The sequence below is a fragment of the Paralichthys olivaceus genome, chromosome 19 (genome assembly GCF_024713975.1).
Source record: "Paralichthys olivaceus isolate ysfri-2021 chromosome 19, ASM2471397v2, whole genome shotgun sequence".
Taxonomy (NCBI): Eukaryota; Metazoa; Chordata; class Actinopteri; order Pleuronectiformes; family Paralichthyidae; genus Paralichthys; species Paralichthys olivaceus.
This window is the reverse complement of record NC_091111.1, coordinates 15,768,588-15,791,169: the sequence shown is the minus strand read 5'-3', so window position 1 is coordinate 15,791,169 and position 22,582 is coordinate 15,768,588. Positions and strand designations below refer to the sequence as shown.

At 42.0% G+C, this 22,582-nt stretch overlaps 3 protein-coding genes across 17 annotated transcripts; 2 read left to right on the top strand and 1 right to left on the bottom strand.

Annotated features, from left to right (window-relative positions):
- Positions 1–1,685: 1,685 nt before the first annotated feature.
- On the top strand, positions 1,686–12,333 carry capn3b (calpain 3b). Of its 11 annotated transcripts, none has more exons than XR_011239301.1 (23): positions 1,686–2,209; positions 4,565–4,634; positions 5,114–5,232; positions 5,672–5,805; positions 5,882–6,050; positions 6,340–6,423; positions 6,495–6,586; positions 6,750–6,827; positions 7,001–7,161; positions 7,263–7,432; positions 7,532–7,543; positions 8,129–8,337; positions 8,500–8,536; positions 9,071–9,085; positions 9,301–9,387; positions 9,897–9,969; positions 10,063–10,120; positions 10,198–10,265; positions 10,530–10,598; positions 10,679–10,757; positions 10,888–11,004; positions 11,163–11,221; positions 11,389–12,333. XR_011239301.1 is itself a non-coding variant. In XM_069514717.1 (23 exons), exons 1-23 carry the CDS (start codon positions 1,892–1,894, stop codon positions 11,413–11,415), a joined length of 2,301 nt encoding a protein of 766 aa, XP_069370818.1. In that variant the 5' UTR covers positions 1,686–1,891; the 3' UTR covers positions 11,416–12,333. The 11 variants fall into 11 exon arrangements, 7 of the variants coding, with proteins under 7 accessions (XP_069370818.1, XP_019953108.2, XP_019953109.2 ...); XR_002203172.2 differs by having other exon boundaries at positions 9,897–9,974; positions 10,202–10,265; XM_069514717.1 differs by having other exon boundaries at positions 10,202–10,265.
- Positions 11,933–20,462, bottom strand: znf106b (zinc finger protein 106b). Of its 5 annotated transcripts, XR_002203171.2 has the most exons (23): positions 20,263–20,462; positions 19,961–20,085; positions 19,784–19,845; positions 18,905–19,114; positions 17,284–18,414; positions 16,713–17,031; positions 16,577–16,640; positions 16,172–16,326; positions 16,008–16,068; positions 15,284–15,929; positions 15,156–15,202; positions 14,940–15,073; positions 14,665–14,799; positions 14,345–14,461; positions 13,952–14,143; positions 13,562–13,624; positions 13,323–13,442; positions 13,132–13,203; positions 12,977–13,048; positions 12,647–12,793; positions 12,522–12,566; positions 12,174–12,281; positions 11,933–12,030 (listed from the first exon to the last, which is right to left on the bottom strand). XR_002203171.2 is itself a non-coding variant. In XM_020097547.2 (22 exons), the coding sequence occupies exons 2-22, from the start codon at positions 20,081–20,083 to the stop codon at positions 12,255–12,257; spliced, it is 3,942 nt and encodes a 1,313-aa protein (XP_019953106.2). In that variant the 5' UTR covers positions 20,084–20,085; positions 20,263–20,462; the 3' UTR covers positions 11,933–12,254. The 5 variants fall into 5 exon arrangements, 4 of the variants coding, with proteins under 4 accessions (XP_019953106.2, XP_069370807.1, XP_069370808.1 ...); XM_020097547.2 differs by having other exon boundaries at positions 11,933–12,281; XM_069514706.1 differs by having other exon boundaries at positions 11,933–12,281; positions 18,905–19,108; positions 20,263–20,455.
- churc1 (churchill domain containing 1) lies at positions 20,437–22,399 on the top strand. The gene is made up of 4 exons (XM_020097555.2): positions 20,437–20,687; positions 21,501–21,636; positions 21,795–21,865; positions 22,049–22,399. Exons 1-4 carry the CDS (start codon positions 20,649–20,651, stop codon positions 22,139–22,141), a joined length of 339 nt encoding a protein of 112 aa, XP_019953114.1. The 5' UTR covers positions 20,437–20,648; the 3' UTR covers positions 22,142–22,399.
- The last annotated feature ends 183 nt before the right edge of the window (positions 22,400–22,582 follow it).

Genomic DNA, 22,582 nt, shown 5'->3' with positions numbered 1-22,582 from the left:
ATGTTATTACGTTATAAGTAAGATCATTGTTGTGATATATAGATATAAAAAAATATGTATATATATATATACCAGCCTCCAGGGGCCGCCAAAGTCCTGGGTTAATTGTGCGTCAGTTTTTGATATTTTATGCAGCGTACCATCAAACCTCGGACCTCAGGATTTCCAAACCCCAGTCAGAATTCATTGCACCTGGAACGCCCCCTGGAGTCTGGATTTTGACACGGAAGTTCGGAGGAACCTCACCACCCACGACTTTGAAATCCAAGATGGCCAGTCCCAATATCAACAGTAGTGAAATCTGTAGTTTTTACTGTTTAATAGCACTTCTGTCATTAAATGTGTCGTACACATAGTAATGTGCAATTACTCTCCGTGGATGCTTTAGTGTGGTACCTGAAATGCAGCGTAACGCGTCATTATGAAATGTTTTTGCTAACAATGGCTCGCTGTCTTACACAAACATTGTTACTCTGCGACTAGAACTCTATCAACTCAGGTTATTCAGGTACGACGTCATCCCGAGCTCCAAAGTATAATGGAACATGGCATTACCCTTTTCACCAGAGATTGTATAAAAAGATAGATGACATGATTACTCCTCAAAAGTTAAGCCATAGCGTCTTGGTCTCCCCCTGGTGGCTGGCTGCAGTGTAGGTCATAATTGGACGTTGATACATTTTTCTCAAAGATGATTTAAAGAAGTTCATATGTTTGTTCAAGTGCAAATCTTTCTGGTACGTTTGGTTTTAATTAGTTATTTCATGTTGAAAAATAAAAATAGGGCAAAACGTCATGATTGGCAGCTGAGTTTGATTGACATACATTTGATGGAATGTCCCATACTCTACCTCGTTTATATTTTAATTCAGTCACTTCTGACTTTCCATGCAGAGTTTTTTTCTTTTTATGGCAGAGATTGCAGCTTAATTACATTGTCTTCATCGTGCTATTCAAACCCTGATTATGAAAAGAAATAAGAATGCAGTTTTTCTTCGAACCTGGCAACCCTCCCCTCAGCATATGACATAGACCTAGATTGACAGAGGTCTGGACCAACTGAGAGCTGAACAATGAAGAGTGTTTGGTTTTCTCATCTTCACCAAACCTTGAGATAAAGTTTAGTGTTTAACCACTAGATGTCAATGTAGCTGATTTTATATCGATGTTAAATCAACGGGTGGAGGAGAGATCTCACACACAGACTCCAAATATCTCCACATTTCATCCAAAATGCTGTATCACAACCTCTGTATCGTGTAATTCTGCAGTTCTGGTGGAAAATACTACATCTATTGTATTTTTTTTACAGACATTTAGTCTAAAAGTGACATTATTTGAAAACAAAACATGTTCAAAAATGTATATAATCATAGCATCTAAGCATCTCTTCATGTTATAAATGCCCAATTAACCATTATCTCTGTGTTCTCAATGATAGACATTCGACAGGTGCATTAAAATATCTCTCTTTTAAAGCTTAATTTTCTCTGGCTTTCAATAATTATATAAATGACTATACCGCCCACTTCTTTCCAATTCTTTTACTGTTAAATTTGTGGAATAGAATTCAGACGGCAGCACTGCGTGACACTGTGACCTGAAAATGTTGAGACAGGGTCTCTCTCTCCTCCTCCCCTCCTTTAAAGAGGCCTATATTTAGGTTGAGGGAGACAACACTGACTGTGTGAGTGTTGCTGTGAGAAGCTGTTGGTTGGTGGCTGTCCATGAGCAGTGACTGGATTTTTAAAAAGGAACCAAAAGTGATCACCAGAGAGTCAAGGAGGACACAGGAAGTTTCTTTGGGCTGTTTTGCAAGTGGATTCCTGTAAATAGGGAAGTTCTCTACTTTAAGAGTTGCGATCTGAACCAGGCTTAGGTGCACACTAAGATGGAGGACAAGACACATGAAGGGAAAGTGCCTCTGGTGGAGGACACACAGGTGAAGGTGCTTCATGAGACTGAGGCGTCATACGGGCCTGATGACAAAACCGATTACCCTCCTGTTGGGACAAACTCCATCTACTCGGCCATCCTGAGCAGAAATGAGGCCGTGAAGGATGCCAAGCGTCTCAAGACATTTTTGGAGCTGCGAGACAAATATGTGAAGAAGAAGGTTGTGTTTGAGGACCCCCTGTTCCCTGCAAAAGAGTCCTCGCTCTTCTACAGTCGTAAACCTTCCATGAAGATAGAGTGGAAACGTCCCTCGGTGAGTACAAGTCTGTCTTCATCGTGTCCTTTAGGCCCGTCACGCTCAAAGCAAAATTGGCTCAAACACGTCTTCTCTAAAATCCATGTGTGTCTCACCACTTCCTGTGCAGCACATGGGTGGGATGACAAGCAGATATGGCTGAGTGGTTGTGGGTGGATTTACTTGCGGGTGCATAGCTCTGGGTTATCACCTTCTACACTCACTGACAGCTGACTGGAAGACACTCGCTGTCAATGCCGGGAAGCGTATTGGCAACTCAGTGTTTCTTCAGGGTTTTATTCTGATGCGACCGACTTGCAGCAGGATTTGGATTGACATGAAATGGCTCTGATCTGCAGCTCTGAAATTTGTCAACAGTCGTTTAGCTGTGTTTGGCATGAAGAGACAAACTGTGCGTCCCTCGACTCACAGTGCCTGGCAACACACTGACGTAATGTAAACAGCAATACACAGAAACACAAATGAAACTACACCTACATAACAATGCTAAAATGAAAAAAACTCTAACAGCTAAAAGTTCTAAATTATGAATATCATTGATGTATAAACATGCTTACATTTTAAGCAAAAAGAGATTACTATATATGTATAGTGTGACTTGGGCCAGGAAAACTTAGCTTAGTTCAGCTTATCCTGGTTTAGTACAAATCTTTAAAACAGGGGGGTGCATCCAGCCCCCAGATTAACACAATATAATGTGTTAATCAATGAGGCTATGAGGTGCTGGTGGGCAGATTTAGTTACCTCAAGGCTAGCAGTTTCACACTGTTTCCTGTCTTTATGATAAGCTAAGCTAACTGGCTCATGGCTTCACATGTAGAGTATGATCAGTTCCAAAATGTCAAAGCATTGTTATTTATAAAATCATTTCATTGCTGACGACAAATCAAACATAGACATCATATAAGTTGCAGCTTTGTTGAAATTGAAAGTGAAGTGGCCACTTAATAGCTGATGACAAATGCAGCTTGAGACATTCAGATGAGATCAGTGATACATGAATCCATCGAGGGGTCAGTGGGGGGGGCCCGCTCTAAATACAGAACATGAGGCTGCATTTTAACAGCCTTAGTTATGGTCAGTCGTGTGATTAAGGGACTCGAGTCCCTGCTGTGAACCCTCTAAATAAACTCTGTATGAGACCAGATCTCTCATATCTTTATTCTCACTATTCTGTTTTCTGATGCCTGAAATCTGCAGCTTCAGGATATTAAGAGTTTTCCTGCAACATTACATTTTTCTTTGACAATCGCATATTTGGTTGGATGGATTTCAAAAGGTTTTAAAGGACGGTGGTATAAATCCTTTTGTCCTGTAGCCACTCTTCACACGTTTGGCCTTGATGTACTGGTTTTTTCTCCTCTGCTTTGATAATTTGAAGAATTTTCATAAAGGTCATAAAGAGGAAGACAGGAAGCCGTTCTGTCGAGGTCCGGCCGATAAATGTGCTCAACATTGGACATGCTAAGAACAACCTTAAATGACAGAAACCATTTTTGAGTTCTTTAGTTTGATCCATGTCACGTCCACTAACATGGAGAGAGCAGAGTTTATGAGCTATACCGCAGCCGGGGGAGATTGAGATGCTTCGGCTTCACTTTAGGGGAGCAGTCACACCGTCCATCTTAACATAGGCTACAAGTTTATGTTTCAAATCCACAAGTTGTTAATCACTTATACAAAAGCTCTTGTAATCATCTAACAAGAACTCCCTCTCATAAACAAACGTGTCCATGATGACAGCCGGATAACACGCCGGCGAGTTCAGCTCCAGGTTCCCACTGAAGCTGTCACCGGTGCTGCCACGACAGATATGTTGTTACGAGTCGAGGGCCTCGCTGCAGCGTTATCACTTGTTCAGACGACTGACGAGTCGCGACCGGTCGACCTTTAACAGCTGCCTCCTCATAAATATGCAGCGAATGCAGAGGGTGGTTCGTGGTCCCAGGTCCAACACAGTCAGGACAAATTCTCCCCCTCGTCTCCAGTTTCAGGGTCAAGTCCTCACGTTATGAATCATGTCAAGTGTAGATTTGTAGATGCAGATTTTTCTCTCTCTATTTTAAGAAATGTGTTTGTTGTTGTTTTTTAATTTTCATTTGACTAAAGAGGGCGTTGTTTTCAAATATCAAACAAATCTACTTGGTTTAAATAAAATCAAAAAATCCACTTACTCTAAACTTTGCAAATGTTTTGATTCAAGTTAGTTTAGCAGTCAGTTATTATTACCCAATAACGGGAGAACTTCTAACTATCATTTCATCTTTTCTTACGTGGTCTTTCATACTGGGAATTTTTTTTTATATTTCACAACATACTTAGAAATATAAATCTTTTTTTTTTTAATGACAGGAAATCTGTGAAAAGCCTGAGTTCATCGTGGATGGAGCCAACAGGACGGACATCTGTCAAGGAGAATTGGGTAATGTTTAAACAGTTTCTGCTTTCAGATAAATGGTTTTTAAAATTCCAAACACATGAATATGAACCAGAGGAAGAGTGGATAGGAACACGTATGGATATGTAGTAATTTTCCATTTGAATCCACCGCTATTTGATTTACTTTTGATAAGACGTTATCTTGGGTTTAACCTGCATGTTCAGAATGCTAAAGAGGTAAAAAAATAAAGTAGAAGGTTCATGAGATTGTAATCTGTTAAAAAGAAAAAGCAAATTACAGAGCTTGTGATCTGTGCTGGATAATATAAAAGTGTCCATTCAATTTTTTTTAATTATAACTACGGAGCAGTCAGGCAGACAAAGAAAAGATAAATCGGGCTGAAGTGGAGGCCTGGTGTGGAAATCAGAATACACTCAACAGCTGGAATAACAGAGCTTTGGTTACTTTACCAACACCTGCAGTAATGTGGCTGCTGTGTTTTCATGAATCTGCTCTGACAGGTGACTGCTGGCTGCTCGCCGCCATCGCCTGTCTGACGCTGAACGAGAAGCTGCTGTACAGAGTGATCCCTCCGGACCAGAGCTTCACTGAAAACTACGCCGGCATCTTCCACTTCCAGGTTTTACATCTGACGAATAAGACTTTTAAACAAAAGCACTAATTTATGTGAACTTTTAAGTAAAATTTGTAACATTTCACTGATGAGATATAATCTTCTATGAAGTAAAATTTCCCAAATGAATCAATTTGAATTTATCACAGCTGAAGTGAGTTTCTAATGTGGTAAAACATTTACATTGGTGGCTATTGGTGTTATTATATGCGGGATGACGAGTGACACAATATCACAGATGATAGATTCAAGAATAAATGTATTTTATTAACTTTGTCCCCATTATATAAAGTTTCCACCAAGATTTTTTCTTTACTTTTTACTTTAAATGTCTTATTTAGTGTGTAGCATCATGAAAAGTGACCAGGAGTGTTTTTTTTCTCTCAGTCCCTGTCTCATCCCATCGTCTCTACTTTCACTCTTGTTCTTTTTTTCCTGGTGGTAGTTCTGGCGTTATGGAGAATGGATCGACGTGGTCGTGGACGACCGCATCCCCACCTGCAACAACCAGCTGGTGTTCACCAAATCTTTCAGAAAGAACGAGTTCTGGAGCGCTCTGTTGGAAAAGGCCTATGCAAAGTAAGTATGTCTCATGTCGGCCGCAGACATCCAAGCCTCATGTCAGCACACTGATCTCTCTCGCTCTCTCTCTCAGGTTGCACGGCTCTTATGAGGCACTCAAAGGGGGGAACACATTGGAAGCCATGGAGGATTTCACAGGTGGCGTTACTGAGTTCTTTGAGTTGTCCGCGGCGTCTAAAGATTTGTACACCATCATGAGGAAGGCACTGGAGCGAGGCTCGCTGATGGGCTGCTCCATAGATGTAAGTGGTGGAAATCAATCAAATCCAATCCCAACATAACATGTGATATCTACTTCAACTTCAGCTGTGAACAAGAGGTGGAGGATGTCTGGGACAGTATGTAGAGATCAGAAGGACAATTTGATTTTTCCTGTTTCAAAAATGTTCTCACAATAAGAGAAGCTGAGTTGAAGTGTGATTTCTTTCATCTCCCCTTTAACATTTTTAACGATCAGGTCTAGAATAGATTAAAAAATAGATTCACATTATATTATGGACAGATGTCTGTAACATATGTTGTATCCCTCAGGTTGTCTCAGCCAGTGAAATGGAGACTCGGACTGAACAGGGGCTGGTCAAAGGCCACGCATACTCCATCATAGGCCTGGCGGAGGTAGAGATAAACCTTCACTTTCTGTAAATTCAGATTTGGTATTTTGACGCTGATGAGGTTTCATATTCTAGTGTGATGAGGTCGCAAAGGACACCAAAATACGCCTGATTCGCCTGCGCAATCCCTGGGGCTGGGTGCTGTGGAAGGGACCATGGAGTGCAAAGTGAGATTTGAGATCACTGATGCTAAGTCTTATGATATTTGCACATATGTCCATTTATGATAAGTTGCCCATAACATATTATAGTGTAGCAGATGTTTACTAGACCAGATGTAATACTTTACTTTGTAACTCCATGAGTTTTAATTCGTCCTAATGTCCATAGTTCCAAAGAGTGGTCGACCATTTCTGTCGCAGACAAGGAGAACCTAAAGAGACAGACTGTAGAGGCGAGTGAGTTCTGGTGAGTGAAACCACTGTGACATTTATTTCACATCTGTCATTTTGGCCTCAGCACTTTATTGAACCGTGAAATTCATGTGGCCATCACCTGCGAGTCAAAAGTTCCATTCATTTAACACCTGAAATCAACCACCATCAGCTGTTACAAGCTTCCTCCGTCATGTTCCCGTCCAGGATGTCTTTTGATGAATTCAAGAGGAACTTCACGAAGCTGGAGATGTGTAACCTGACCCCCGACGCGCTGCAGGGTGACGAAAGAAACAGCTGGACTGTGTCGATCAATGAGGGCCGCTGGGTGAGAGGCAGCTCTGCTGGCGGCTGCAGGAACTTTCCAGGTAAACCTCGGCCTTTAAAAGCCTCAGTAAATCAGTAAATCTCAACCTCTTTAAGTCGTATTGTTTGTGTTTTCTCTTGATTTACTCTCTGTGTTTTCCAGACACATATTGGACAAACCCTCAGTATCGGCTGCAGCTTTATGAGGAGGACGACGACCCAGAGGACGGAAAGGTGGCCTGCACTCTCGTCGTGGCTCTGATGCAGAAAGGTCGACGGATGCAGCGCCATCAAGGGGCCAAATTCCTCACCATCGGGTTTTCCATCTACGAGGTACTGATCTCCAGACCTCAAACACCTCAGTGATCTGGTATCAACACACCATGTGCATTCACTGGAATTCAACTTGTAACTTCCTCTGTGTCTCTGTAGGTACCAAAGGAGGTATGCCCATCATGGAGAAGGACGTTATTGTGATGAAGTCAGTGGTTTCTCTGTATTGACCTGTATCATGTACATGTAGTAATATCATTGGTCAAGCTTTACTAAAACCTCCAGGTAATTCTTACAACAGAAGCCCACAATTTACCATTTAAAAAGTTTAGCCTACAAAGTGTTAAAATAGTCCAAATGAAAATGACCAGACCACAGTACAACATCTTTAAATTGTTTAGTTTTGTTGGACTGAACAACTTAAACTCAAGAGATATTTACTTAATAACGATAGAAACAAGAGACATGCACAAATCTATCACATTTTATAAACCAGAACTTGCTAATTTTGCTCAAATAACAATGAAATGATTTTTAAAATAGTTTTTTTACTGCAAATGTCTGATATCCCTTAATTGTACTTCATAGTAATAATAATAACTTTTATTAATAGACACAATGGCCCTTTGGGAAAGTAGAGTACCTGATGCCTGTTTAATTCAAATTCTTAAATTTTACTACTTATCTTTCCTTAGAGCCCATCCCCCTTTTTCTCTCACCGTTTCCAGACTCTCACTGCTTTTTTCCCATCCCCAGATGTGTGGTCAGAATCAGCATCTGCAGAAGGACTTCTTCCTGTACACAGCCTCCACGGCCAAATGCAAGACCTACATCAATCTGCGGGAGGTAACAGAACGTTTCCGTCTGCCGCCAGGAGAGTACGTCGTCATCCCCACGACCTTTGAACCCCATCAAGAGGGCGAGTTTATCCTCAGGGTCTTCTCTGAGAAGCAGAGCACGTCCGAGTAAGGATCGCTGAGGGTGGGCCGCTGTGGATATTTGATGCTGCAGCTGATGTTATTTTGGGGGATTGTTGACAGTAAAACTGCAAAATATAGCAAAGCATTTAAATGAGAGTCATTATCGGAGCATAGTAAGAAACCTAACGTGTCTGTTTCTCCTCACAGGGAGGCGGAGAGCACGATCGAGTCTGGAAAAATCCAGGTTTGCAACATGATTAGAGAAGAATATACTTTAATGATTGTGAACAATACTGCAGCTCATGAAAAGGGAAATAAATCCCCCCAAAAGTCAAGGTACTCTGGTTTGTCAAGGTAAAAACAAAAAGCAAAACCAATTGATATAAACACATTGGTTTTCTTTAAGGTCAATCAAATACTAATACCTGTAGTCAATAAATCAACACCATGTCATAGAAATATGTATGAAAAACAAAATATCAGATATAATTGTAATAAAAATGAGTAATACAGACAACATGTGTACTAACAGATCGTCTTTAAACCAACACCAATAGAAAACAAATCAGAATGTACAAGATGTATATCCCTTTAATCCCAAATGTTTCCTTCATATTCCATCAACCTTACTCTTGAAATCTCTGTCTTGTCTCAGTGCTCACTGTGTGTTTTCTCATTGTTTCCTCCCTGAGTTACTAACGCACCTCAGTACTCAAGTGTTTTCCTCCGTTTCATCTCATTTCATCTTTCTGTCCTTCCTTATCTTATCGGCCATCAGCAAGAAAAGAAAAAGGTAAAGAGTGCACGTTAGTGGATTTTCTTTTTAAATCTGCTTCCTCGCTGCTTCTCTCCATTACGCATCAGCTTTGTGCAACGTTATCAGTTATAGTTTGTGCCATCATTGAATATATAGATTATAACTATAAATTAACTTTTGTCTTTTCTCCTGTTTTGTCTTTTTTTTACCCTTCACTCCTCTTGCCGACACGGCCATGACCCACTTGGCAGCCCATTGTGTTTGTGTCAGACAGAGCACATGCCAACAAAGAAATTGAGCATGACGGCATCCGGGGGGAAAAGAAGAAGAAACCAAAGGTAATCTCCTTGTTGTGGGAACAGAGAGTGTAAAGATAAAAACTCTACAGCCACACCGCAAATAGCTCAGTGTGACCTTTGCTCTGTCGTAATTTCCTGACCGATGGCTCTGTAATGAAATGTTGACCAGCTCATATAACCTCACTGGGAATAAAATAAATGTGTTTCAGGCCAAATTATCTCAAGTGACTCAGCGGCACCTGTTTTCCCATGAGGCCTCAGTTGTTCAAATGATCCCCTTGTATACTGCCCTCTTTTGGTACTGTGTGGAAATGCATCCAATGGTATTCAATAAAAACCATGGATAAATAAAGAAACATGAAGTGATGGAAGAAAATGAGGCTATGAAATAATCCTGAGAGCTATTGAACTTCACTATTTCTGTATTTTCCAACCTTCAGAAGGTTTATTTTATTTCACTACTAACTGGTACAAATTTCCACACAGTCTTGATTAGAGTTATTAACACCAGAAATAAATGATAAATTCCTCTTTAATCTGTTCTTCAGGGAAAACGTTTAGAACCCGAGGAGGAGACTGAGGAGGAAAAACAGTTCAGGGCCATTTACCAACAGATTTCTGGTGAGGTGAGTACCAGTGAGACTGTAGACGACACCGTCAGAACAGAGGTCTGAGTTTTATTTGAGATGAAACGCATCCTTCCTCCCTCGTCAGGACATGCAGATCTGTGCCAACGAACTCCAGACCATCATGAAGAACGTACTTGCGAAACGTGAGTGAGCTGAAAAGATAATCCTTGAGGTCTGAGTCATGTTGCAATCACTCATACCGAGTTCTCCTTTTCCACAGATAGTGAAATTAAGATGAAAGAAGGTTTCAGCCTTGAGACGTGTCGGAGTATGATCGCCTTGATGGATGTATCTGTTCAAGAAGTGTGTGTGTGTGTGTGTGTGTGGGTAACAACAGAGAGGCCTCATCCTGCCTGTGAAGATGGCTTCAACAGGTTGTTGGTTTGAATCCCTTTTGTAATCCCTGGTTTCCTGGTGGAGTTGCTGAAATTTTAATTAAATAACTCAGAGATTAAATACACAGTATATTCACTGCACAGAAATCCAACATGCACTTTTGAAAATGGCTCAATGAGCGATGCCACGTGTTTTTCATAACTGAACGTCTCTCAGACTGATGGGACCGGAAAACTGAACCTGCAGGAGTTCAAGCACCTGTGGAAAAAGATCAAGGAGTGGCAGGTAGGGTGTTTTCAGCCTGTTCTTAATTCTACAAGAGCCTCCAGGTTTTCTTCTGATTGTCAGTGTCTGTGTGTTTGCAGCTGATCTTCAAGCGTTACGATAAAGACAAATCCTGCTCCATCAGTAGTTTTGAGATGAGGAACTCTGTTCATGATGCAGGTGAGAAACACAACACAATGAACCACTTCAAGAATCTCTCTCTCTGTATACTTTAGATTTTCATCCATGTTTTTTCCAGCACTTTATTTGTATTATTAAATCATGGATTTCTGTTTCTCTCTGGATGAAGGGTTCCACCTCAACAAACAGCTTTATGACATCATAGCGATGCGTTACGCAGATCAGCACCTCAACATCGACTTCGACAGTTACATCTGCTGTTTTGTGAGACTAGAGGGAATGTTCAGTGAGTTTAATTTTTACAATGAGATATTGATTTTCACCAGGAAGCTTGTGTTCCACAAACATTTTCCACTCTTTATGAACCTTTGTAGTTTTCAAACATGAGTTCAATGTGTATGAAAAAAAGACAGTGATGAAGATTTGTCGATCTGTCTCTTGCAGGAGCTTTTAATGCCTTTGACAAAGACGGAGATGGAATAATTAAACTCAACGTCCTGGAGGTGCGGATCATTTTCAGTATTTTGCTCTAAAGCAGGACATCCTGATGTACTTCATTGTTTTAGTCCATGTTTAAAAACAATTGCATATGACTTTATTTAAATATTCTCACTCAGTATGTTTATTTTTAGTTATTAACCTCTTTATCCTTGTTGTTCTGTCTTCGCAGTGGCTCCAGCTGACCATGTATTCTTAAATCACCTTCCTGCCCCTGATGTTGCTGCCGACACTCAGTTCAAGTTTGACACAAACTTTGATTTAATTCTCTTTTCTTAAGTCTAATTGGACTAAGTGTATTTTTTGCACAGTTACAACAAAGTCTTGATGTCAATCTATCCAAACAGTGATGCAAACAGAGTCTATTGATGTGAACAGAGACTGTAATGAACAATACGTAGCTGTAAGTGCTGAATACGAGCACTCACTGAATCAAGAATCTTCAGAGTTACTTAATGTTTTTTTTTTTTTTTTAATATACAGGAGGTGAATACTGTGAATGCTATTTGTCTTTTTATTGCTGTACACTTGCAGTATGGATTTTATTACAAGTGAAATACAAACCATAACATTAATACAGCACCGTTCAAGATAAACTATAAATCTATCAACTTATAATAACTTTCACTTCTATCCTCGGTCACTCAGAAAGATGATGTGTTTAAATTGGAGGACAAGAGGGTTTCCTCCAAAAAAAGTAAACGATGATTTCCACATTTGATGCAAAATATTTTAATCACCAAACCTCCTTAATCACCAAACCTTAATTAATGATAAACTGATCCCAGGTTCTCACATGTGCAAAAGTCTGAGTCTAGAAGAAATGAAGGAAATGATCAGGGTTAGAAAAGAAAAAAGACAATCTCTGTTAATGATGAGAAATCTGCAGTAACTTCATATGTTAAGTACAGGTTGTTAAATATCAGCCTATAGATTTTAAAATATGGAGTTAATAACCTGCAGAGCTCCTTCATGAAACAGTGAACCAGCAGGTAAAGCGTCGTTTGTCGTTTTTATCTTCCACAAAATCTTCTAACTTCAGCAACATTTGATGGTGTCTGAACTCTGTCATGTATTCACAGTGACAACAAAATAAAAACAAGTTGATCCCAAAAAAGGTTAATGAATTATTTGGCTCTGTTTGACTCTCAGTCTCTTCATGCAACAGCTTCAGGTGATCAAATGGAGGTCAGACAGTTTTCAACAAGTGAACAGAAACTGTGTCCTTAACACAAACTCCTGAAACAACATGAGAACTGTGACTGATGACACTCCACTACACCTTGGCTCCGGTCAAGGCTTCACCTGACTGTCCTTGTCCACGTGGTTGCACATGTGATCAGGCAGCTTCTGCAAGAGGCAAAAGCAGTTTTAACGACTATATTCAAATACGTTGAGCGACAGTTAGAACACAGCAAAGAGCTCAGTACCTGTCGAACTGACTGTTGTGTGGAGAAGAACTTGTCACAGCCTCTCCAGCGACATTTGACCGTCTGCTGATTGGGGTTGGTGTGGTCGCCGACAAGATGACGCACAAGATGCTCCGCCACGCCGAAAATAAGAGAGCAGTTCTGCCACTGGACAAGAGACAAATGTTAAGACACGAATAGAAAGAGACACAAATGCGATGAATTAAATGTCTTTAAAAAGTATGATGATTGTTCTTCTACAAGGAAAACAATTATTTATAAAACTTGCCCTTTGACTAAAATCATCAACTTTTTCCTTTGAAATCCTCAAAATGGAAGCTGGATCTTTACCCAGCAGCGGTAGTTCTTCATCAAGTCGAGCTTCACTGCTTGAACGCTGCCATCGTAACAGCCTGTGTAGATCTGAGCGGGAACAAAGCAACGCAGATACAACAGATTTAAGCCACAGCATTGTTTGTAAAAATGAATCTCTCTTATGCACTTACCACGCTCTTATGAATGGTCATGCACATCACCATGTCACTGTGAACCCCGCACACCTGCAGGCGTTCATGGGACTAGGAGAAAGAAAACAATGGTAAAGCATTATAGACAGTTTGCTTCTCAAAACTCAAAGAAATTAAAATACACAAATCATTCCCATCAGTAATTAGTGGGTGTTCAGAGTCGTGAATACCTGTAGCTCGTAAACTCGGACCAGCCGATCCAGACAGGCCGTCACCATCACCTTCCCCAAGATGATGATTGACGTGACGGCGTGACCGTGACCCTTGTAGATACGAAGCAACTCACCCGTCTACAAGAGGCAACGGTGGACAAAAGTTATATTGAGAGCACAAGAGTATAATATAAAGTAAAGACACAGAGATTCTCTTGCTTCAAATATTACTCTGGGGATTTTTTTCATACACTTACATGGATGTTGTGGGCGTGAACAGAGGTGTCAATGGAGCTGCTGAAGACCAGGTCGTTCACCACCTGAAAACAACAACGTGAGTCTAATTCATTTCTCCTGAAGTAAGAATTTCTCTGTCGTTCTACTGATCACACGATCATCAACGAGAAATAGAGTAAAGGCTTTTTAAAATATTAAAGATACAGCATTTTGTTTGTGCATTTAAAAAAAAGAACGAGAATTTACAACCATCACATGAAGGTTTCACTTTAACGTTTGAGAATCTGCTGCAAATGTTCAAATATGAATTTTGAGGGCAACAATAAAGGAAGGAAATTCTCCACTTTTTAGTCTCATGTGGACAAAAGTCATTTAGGCTTCATCATTAAATTTCAGAGTCATCCCCTCACCTTCATACAGAGAACTGTTCCGGTGTGACCCTCCAGCGAGCGCAGCAGCAGGCCGCTCTTGGCGTCTCGTACGCTGATGGTGCTGTCGTAGGAGCCGACCAGCAGCACCCGGCGGGCGCCCTCCTGCGACGTGCCCAGACAGCTCACCCCTCGAGGGCCGTGGCATTCAAACACATCAAGCAGCTTCAGAAGCTAATGAGATGTCAAGTTGAAGAAGACATGAGGAAATTACTGTTTTCAGACATTTTTGTCTTGAGGTTCTGAGGTGAAACATTGTGTGTAGACTAGACTCTGGATTTCATTTGCACGATAGGAGCTTAAGTTGAAACCAATCAAATATGTTTTCTTTGTTCACTTTAATACTCCGATGTTAAATCAACCCAATTCACTCACCCTAAAATAGAAGCTAACGACTGATCCATTGGCGAGTCCAACATACAAAATGTCCCAGGCTAGGTGCAAACACAACACTCTGTCTGCTAAAGAGATCTGCTCCAGACACTTCTTTGACTAAAGGCGATGGGGGAGGAATTTAAAACGTTGATTAGGAGACAGTTTCTGAGCTTACAAACATGGATGTATAGTTTTATGTATGATGGTTAAAAACAGTAATTCAGCAATTTAAAGAGAACAAAGCAGCAACTACAGCTCATGTAACATCAACCACTGGAAGGATTCACTGTGTGAAAGAGACCGGGTCAGATGTTCTGCACCTTTATGCTGTAGCAGTGGATGGTCTGGTCACTTGATCCCGTGTAGAGACGAGCCGGCCACTTCGAGACAGACGCCACCAGCAGACAGTTGACTTTGTTTGTGTGACCCTCAAATCTGGCTATACACTCCCTGGTCTGGATGCACAGAGAAACGGGACAGTTGTTTCAAAGAGGGGGTTTTCTTAGGAATAAACCAAAGTTTGGGCAGTTTAAAAAAAGCACATGTCAGAAGATGATCTAACAGAACTGTTTGTCTCGGGCCCTGGACAACGCACCGTCAGACTGTAGGCTCGTGCTGTGTTGTCCCCTGAACATGTGTACAACACGTCCTCGTGGACTTGCATGCCGTGTACGGGGCCGGCGTGACTCAGAAACTCTCCCAGGGACGGCTCCCCATCCTCAACAGACTCTGAAGTATGAATGATTTTAATTTATTTAGCACCTTTTAATCTTCACATGGTTCATGTATTAAAAGAAGAGACATTAGTCACCTGCAGGAGATTTGGCAGCTTTCACTGGCAAAGAAACTGGAATTTTTCTGAAGGGTCAAGAGAAAAAGGTTGATCACATTTACATGACTGAAACTGCAGATCCCTGTAATGTCCCTGTGGCTCTATACCTGTCAACCTCCTTTTGCTGAAACGTCTGCGTGCTCCCAGAACTCAACTCCACACTCGCATTCTGCTGAGGCGGCTGTGGGAGAGCGGAAACATCCGAGTCAGTCTTGGGTGAGTCCTCGTTGTCCGATTCATCAATGCTGATAACCACCGGGTCGGAGGGCTCCATCACTTTCACAGAGTTGTCGCTCTCGCTCCCATCGTCATTGACTAGCACTGCAGCAGATGCTTCCTCCTTCGTTAACCTTGTCGTCTCAACACAGTCCTTTGACGCCTCCCTTGATGCTTGCTCCTGCTGCAGATGTGTGTTCACTGACGTCGAGGCAGCAGCTGAGTGTGAGGGTCCGAGCAGCAGTGGGGGGCGAAGCTCAGAGGGAAATAAAGGCACAGGTTGGTTCAGAGGTATGTGAGGTGCATCGGTGCTGGAGGAGACAGCTGTGGCTTCTTCCTTTACTGACGTGGCCAGCAGAGCGAGGGGAGTTGGACGAGGATGGGAGATAAGAGCCGCTGAGGTTGAGGCAGACGGTAGCTGCTTCGAGGAAGCCAAGACGGCACTAGAGGAAGGAAGGGAAGAGCGTCTCGGTTGCAGGGGAGCAGCGGCGCCTGCTGATGAGGCGTTGGTTATCTTAGACGCTCCTGAGTAGCCCTCTGAAAAGATTGAGAAACTACTATTTGTCACCTGCTAAAACATTTTGAAAACAATTTCTATGCTGGACTAATCAGTACCTTGCATCCCCTGCAGGATCTCAATGCGTTTGGCTCTCAGAGTGTTGACCTCATCTGTAAACTAAAAACAGGAAACAAAGCATTTCATTCAAACCTATGAATGGACAACTGAAGGAAAATGACTAGATCTTTATTTGAAATATTTCCTTCACTAGAGCAGTTACCTGCTGTCTCAGTAACAGAAGTGTCTGGACCTCTGCGTAGGCCGCCTGCAGCACGTTTCGAGCCTGGACCAGAGAAATGTCCAGATCCTGCAGCGACTGGCTCAGCTCGTCCTCCCTCAGAGACACGGCCAACAGCTTGTTCATCGGATCCTGATCTGCAAGTGGACAGGCCGGAAATGGTTGGATTCTCATCTCTGTTTTAATCTTAATAAATTGGTGCTTGTGTAGACGTTATTTCATATTTGCTGTATTCTCATAGCCTATAATTTTGATTATTCTACTGCGAAGTGGAAATGACTGACACAAATCTTTAAATCTAGGTTATAATCACACATTATAATGCACTTATTTTTGGTATTAGTAATAACTGTACTAATGTTACAGCCGACTAAATGTCCTAATTACCTTTGTTTGAATTTGTTCTTTTCTTTTTTCCATTCGTCTCCTTGTTGTCAGAAATGTTCTCATCCTGTTAAAAAAAATAGAAAATAACTTAATTACAAACACTTTAGTGGGAAACTTTCTTCTGAACAACACTCACCATGTTGTGCTTCCTCTTGTTGGCACTACTCAAACCTCCATTCTCCACACTTGGCTTTGCTTTGACAGGAGCTGCTGTGGGACTGCTCCCCCCCTGACGTGCTGTGCCAGGTCCCTGCTTCAAAGACACTGACTGGACGTCCCTGTGGGAGTCGCTACCTGTCGTGTCCTGCGGTGGCGGCGGGACAGTCAAGGGTGTCACTGAAGGACTGTCTGGGATCGACTCCCAGTGGAAGCCTTCGGACAGAGGCAGGTCAGTGTCCGGTGGTTGTGTTGAGCTTTTGTTTTCAGGCGGAGGGTTCGACAACTCAATTCTTAACCTGTGAATAAAGTTGACCTGACTTTATTTGTATAGCACTTATCATACAAACAATGTAGGACAAATAAAAAAATTAAACAAGATCAATAACACAAAGCAAGACGATCTTAACTGAGGTTAAAAAAAAAGATAAAAGATAAAAAACTAAATGAGTAAAACCAGAGATTAGAAGTGAAAACAACTCAAAAAGTAAATATATATACACATAGCAAATAAAAGATGTTTACATGTGTTTTGATGGTGGCTCTCTCACCTGGGCGTTCTTGTGATGTTGACCTGCCTCTCTCTTTTCCTCTTGTTGTACATCTCACTCCAGCTCAGCTTGTACTTGGCCCCTGACGCATTGAGCAGCTTGTTCAGGGTCAATTTACGTCCAGCCTCCTTCCCCGCCTGAGTTTTTCTTGGTTGGTGGGCAATTCGAACCCTGCGGTTGCTGTGGTCCGTGGATGTGGCGTTGCCTGCACTTCCAGTAATTTTTTGTATAACTTTGACAGTGGTCTGTTTTGGCGTGGCGGGAGCAGTATTAGAAGGACGAACACCAGAAGGGGCCGCAGGTACAAAGGTGTTGACCTGTGGTTTTTGCACAGATGTACTTGCAGCACCTGAAGGTTTCCCTGTCTCGGTTTCAGTCTGTTGCGTGGTGCTGCTATCAGTGACCCGAACACTTGCCTCACTTCTCTGCCTCCTTGCTTCACGATCTGCTCTGCATGGCTCCCTCACACCCAGCGTTCTTCTGATTTGCCTCAACATCAAACTGATGTCAACCTCTCTATTCGGAGCTGCACCGGTGGATCTGTCAGCTGAAGCAGGATTAGAGGAACAATGTGAACTTTCTTGTACCGGCTGAGAAGATCCAGTACGCTCATTCAGGCTGTGATCAAAGATGGTGGCTCCATTATACTGCCTGCTGTAATAGTCATCATAGTAGCTGTCAGGCCATCTAGTTTGTTCCGGCATGTCAGTCCTGGCACCGTCATGGGTCTTGTGTGGTCTTCTAACGGATCTCTCTGTTTGTGAGTGCTCCACATCGACGTTGATGTGCTGGTAACTCGACTGTGGGATCTTTTCTCTGACATGATCGTGATGCCGAGGTCTACCAGCAGGTTGTCCTGAAGTACCTTCCAGTCTTCTACTTTCATTCTGCGGAGTCGCTTCTCTTCTGTAAAGAGGTCTTTGCACACTCGACACTTTGTTCTCCTTGTTTTGAAAAACAACAATGCTTCTACCTTTCTGGAGCGTTCGCTGCATCTGCTGCTGTGTCCTTTGGTTCACTTGTTTGGATATTTGCATCTTCACTACATTGGTGGATCCCTGCACCTTCTTTGCACCTTTCTCAGCCACTATCTGCTTCTGTTTCTTTTTCTTCCTTCCCTTTTGTTTCTTCCTGTGATGGAGAGAGTCATATTCATTGTTATGTGCCAGGCAGGAGCAATGTGTTTGTTATGTATTTTCTTTCCTCCTGTTTGTTTCCTCCTCCTCTCCTGGTTGAATCACCATGATCGGTCTCTACCTGTGACTGGTCATACTGCTCATTACTCTCTATCAGCATCCAGTATACTCAATAAAAGGACTGCTTGTGGAATTCCAGCTCTCTTATCCCCCATGCTGCCTGTCTGCTGTGCTGCATTGTCTTAATTTGCTGCTTGTTAATAGGTATGAAGAGGAAGGTATTAACACACCATGTTATTGGTTGGTGCCACTATTCCAAATCATTTAACATTTAGTTTTCTCTTTTGCACAGACTCCCTCAAATTTTCAGGATTGTCATGTTACTGTCTCCAGCTACTCACGCACCCATCCAGGGGCCGAAACACTCATTCAAATGTAACATATAATATTGTGATGACTCAATGACATATAGGTTTAATTCTTACCCCTCTCTCTCCAGTGTCTTGTTTCTGTCTAAGATCCGGCAGATGTCTTCATGGTTCAGAATCTTAACCAGAGGATGAGGCTTTACGTTTGTGGAGATCAAGCTCTGCAACTTTGCTTTATGTAGTGGAGTGGATATGTGCTGGGCGAATTCGTACAAACCCATGGAGTACAGTTCACACGCCTGGCATCCATGAAACACAGACCTGTTCCTTGAAGGACAGAAAATCCGAAATGATTTGTCAGATATAAGTAGATTTCAAAATCATATACTGTGCATGAAGTGTCAAGTGTTCGCAGATCTTACTATAACTAAGACCAAAATATCTCAAAGTCATTATGTGTGTTTTCCCCAATCCCTTGTAGAGAATATTTACCTCCCCCTTATTGCCATTTGAATGTTCTTGGACCAAGAAAAAACAAATACAATTTGGGGTCACAACAAAGGAGTGGATTTTGAAATGTGGTGCAGCTTGATTGGATTTGAGGGGACTGATGGCAGTGCCATTCTTGCTCATTCGTTAGAACGAAACTACTAAACCCATTTCCACTAAAACTGGGCCCAGTTCAGACCTGGTATTAATATCCACCCTGAGAGATCCAGGACCTCGGTGCATTAAAACACATCCTGAATGTGTCTCCTGTGACCACTTGTGATCGGACCTGACATCCCCCGCTCAAATAATCAAATTTGTCATTTTTGTTCACAAAGACCAAATGATGGTGTTTTCATCCAGTTTGAGTTACACATGTCCGAGGTGTTGGTGTGTCAGCGCGAGACAAAGAGATCTGCTTTGACGGAGGCATACGTTCTACTAAAAACTATTCTAGATCATAAAATGAACAAATGAAGATGTTTTCATTTGACGAATTGGACTCACCGGCCCAGCACCGACTCCAGCTCTCTGTGGTGCGGCATACCGTGCATGTGCTCATGTGCTTCCTGTGGAGAGGAGACACATGTCAGAGAATATAATGTGTGAAGGATCTGTGTGGTCAGTGAAAGAAATCGGAGTCAGTGCTGATTCACATGCAGACATCTCGGTGAAGTCACTCACAGGTCTTGAAAAGAACTTTCGACACAGAATACAGTGAGTGAGCTTCTCGCGCTGGTTTGGTTTTGGATTGTTCTTGCCCTTTCTCTTCACAGCCCCCTGAGGAGGGGGTTGAACCGCTGACATCGCTGTGAGGCAAGAAACACACGGACACGTGTAAACAGAGGTGTACGGAGCACGACAGACTGCGACACGTGGAGTAAACACAGCAGCTGTCGTGGACTCTACTGTTGTCTGTTACTGTATAAACAAGAGATCACTGCAAACATCGAGTCTGAAGTAAACACAACAGCAGCACAACTCACCTGAGCTCAACGAGAGCGTAACAAGAGAGCAATTAGCAGCTGAGCTAATCGAGAGGCATTCTGGGTGATTTTCTTAACAAATTGAGAAATGTAAAGGTTGACGTTGTGAACACGTGACGTTTGACCATCGGGTAAATTTCACATGTCTACAGGAGACCGCCGCCTCTTCGGCCGCCATATTTATTTTACGTCCGCGGAACGTTTGACGGCAGCGCTGGTTCTTCCGCAGAGTTACAGAACGCGGGACTCGTGGATTCAGCCGCGCGGATGTTTTACAGATCTGATCGTCAGCAGGGCGCGTCAATGCGGAAGTAGAGGGTTTACGCTGTCTCCGCTGCCACAGTGTGGGTTCGTTTGTTTACGTTGGAAATAAAGTGAGATTGAAGATGTGTAACGGCTGCGTGCATAAAGAATACCCGGACAGGGTGAGTTGTGGCCCCCGCTGCTTGTTTGCACGGACACACGTGGACTGACCGGTGGTCGTGCAACTTCACAACATCACGAGTGACGTTACTTTAGCTCCTGAGGCTGCGAGGAGGATTTAACTTCCAACTGCACGACTTACACGGGTTTTTAGTTTAGGTCAACATGTGACTTTAAGTGCATTTCTTCAGTTCTCCTCTTCTTTGCAGATTATTTATTGACGTGTGACTCTGTTAATCTAGAGAGAGAGAGAGAGAAGGGGAGAGGATAGATAGAGGGAGGGAAGATGGATAGAGAGATAGAGATCATAGATAGATAGATGGAGAGGAAGAGGGGATTGATAGAGAGAGGCTAGATGCATAGATAGATAGAGAGGGTAGATGGATGGATAGATAGATATCTACCCTGTCTATATCTAAATTACAGTTTAACTTTTAACTTTATTACAGATATTTTAAGAAACCAAATATATTCAGATACATATAAAGTAATTTAATGTAAACATGAAAATCCATCTTTTCAGCATTTAGTAAAATAAACTTTTTCATATGAGCAAAATAATCGGCAATCCTGATTTGTGTGTGAAAGGCTCACAACAGCCGAACCAACACATCGTTTGAGCTCTGCTACTTTTTATTAGGGTGGAAACACTTATCGACAGTGTTGTGAGGAACACACAGATAACATGATACAGCAGTTCTGCAGCGAATCCAACTTCCATGATTATCATTGTGTTCACTTTGTGTTGAAACTGTTGAAACAGGCCTTTCTGTTATGTTTGCTTCAAACTGAAACACGCATGATTTCCTGCTCAGGGGAACACCTGTCTGGAGAATGGCTCCTACCTGATGAACTACCTGTGCTGTGCCAGCTGCCATCAGAGGGACTTTGTGCTGATCAGTAATAAAACCACAGAGGATGACGATGGAGAGGAGATCGTCACTTATGACCGTTAGTCTCTGTTCTTCTTCCCCAGCTAAAAGACCATATAGAACTTGATTTAAATCCAAAGTGATGCGATTTGATCATAACTCACCAGATTGATATCATGTCTCCACCATCACAGCATCTTTCAAATATGTCTGACGTCTGTTCATTTGTGCTTCCAGATGTTTGTAAAAACTGTGACCACGTCATCGCCAGACACGAATATACTTTCTCTGTTGTCGATGAATATCAGGTGAGTAATGTCGTCTGGTTTATAGAACACAACCAAACAGATTCTGATGGTAGATCCCTAATTTCAGACCTGTCATTGAACCTAAAACAACAGAATTTATGAGACTAAGGTCCGAATACTGTAAACGTGTGTGTAATGTAGAATCTTTTTCTCTGTATATCAAGTGTGTTTTGTGTTATGCAGGAGTACACTATGCTGTGTATGCTTTGTGGAAAGGCAGAGGACTCCATCAGTGTGTTGCCAGATGACCCCAGACAGTCCGCTCCGCTCTTCTAGACCAAACCTGCAGCTCGCCTCTTTAGACGTTTAGACGTTTTAGATCAACTAACACCGACTTGGACTCGCTGACGGCTCCTCGCCTCATGATTCCAAGTATTTTATCTTGCTATTCAAAATATAATGCATGTTCTTTACTAAATATTTTGTAACTGCTGTATTCTTATAGCTTTAGAACAGGAGATACAGCCTTTTATGACAAACAAATATTGTGTATGTTAGTGATTATGAATTGTAAATAAACTTTTTATTACATCATTAAGGCCCCTTTCTATTTTACTTCTCCATAACTCTAAATATCTGATGCTACAAAGTTAGAATGATAAAGTAATGTAAAGCCCCAGTGATAATAAAACTCAATCAGTTTTCATTCAGTTACTCCAGTTTTCATTAGAGTCAATGCAAAAAAGCCCCTAAGTGATTTTGAGTTTATCCCTCTTG

Coding starts and splice junctions, on each gene's coding strand:
- capn3b (XM_020097549.2), top strand. CDS start 1,892: ATGGAGGACAAGACACATGAAGGGAAAGTGCCTCTGGTGGAGGACACA. Junction 6,587..6,749: donor AAGGGACCATGGAGTGCAAA/GTGAGATTTGAG, acceptor TAATGTCCATAG/TTCCAAAGAGTGGTCGACCA. Junction 9,975..10,062: donor ACCAACAGATTTCTGGTGAG/GTGAGTACCAGT, acceptor CTCCCTCGTCAG/GACATGCAGATCTGTGCCAA.
- znf106b (XM_020097547.2), bottom strand. CDS start 20,083: ATGTCAGCGGTTCAACCCCCTCCTCAGGGGGCTGTGAAGAGAAAGGGC. Junction 18,415..18,904: donor AAGACACTGGAGAGAGAGGG/GTAAGAATTAAA, acceptor TCTCCATCACAG/GAAGAAACAAAAGGGAAGGA. Junction 14,144..14,344: donor TCGTTAGCTTCTATTTTAGG/GTGAGTGAATTG, acceptor ACATCTCATTAG/CTTCTGAAGCTGCTTGATGT.
- churc1 (XM_020097555.2), top strand. CDS start 20,649: ATGTGTAACGGCTGCGTGCATAAAGAATACCCGGACAGG. Junction 20,688..21,500: donor ATAAAGAATACCCGGACAGG/GTGAGTTGTGGC, acceptor TTTCCTGCTCAG/GGGAACACCTGTCTGGAGAA. Junction 21,637..21,794: donor GGAGATCGTCACTTATGACC/GTTAGTCTCTGT, acceptor TTGTGCTTCCAG/ATGTTTGTAAAAACTGTGAC.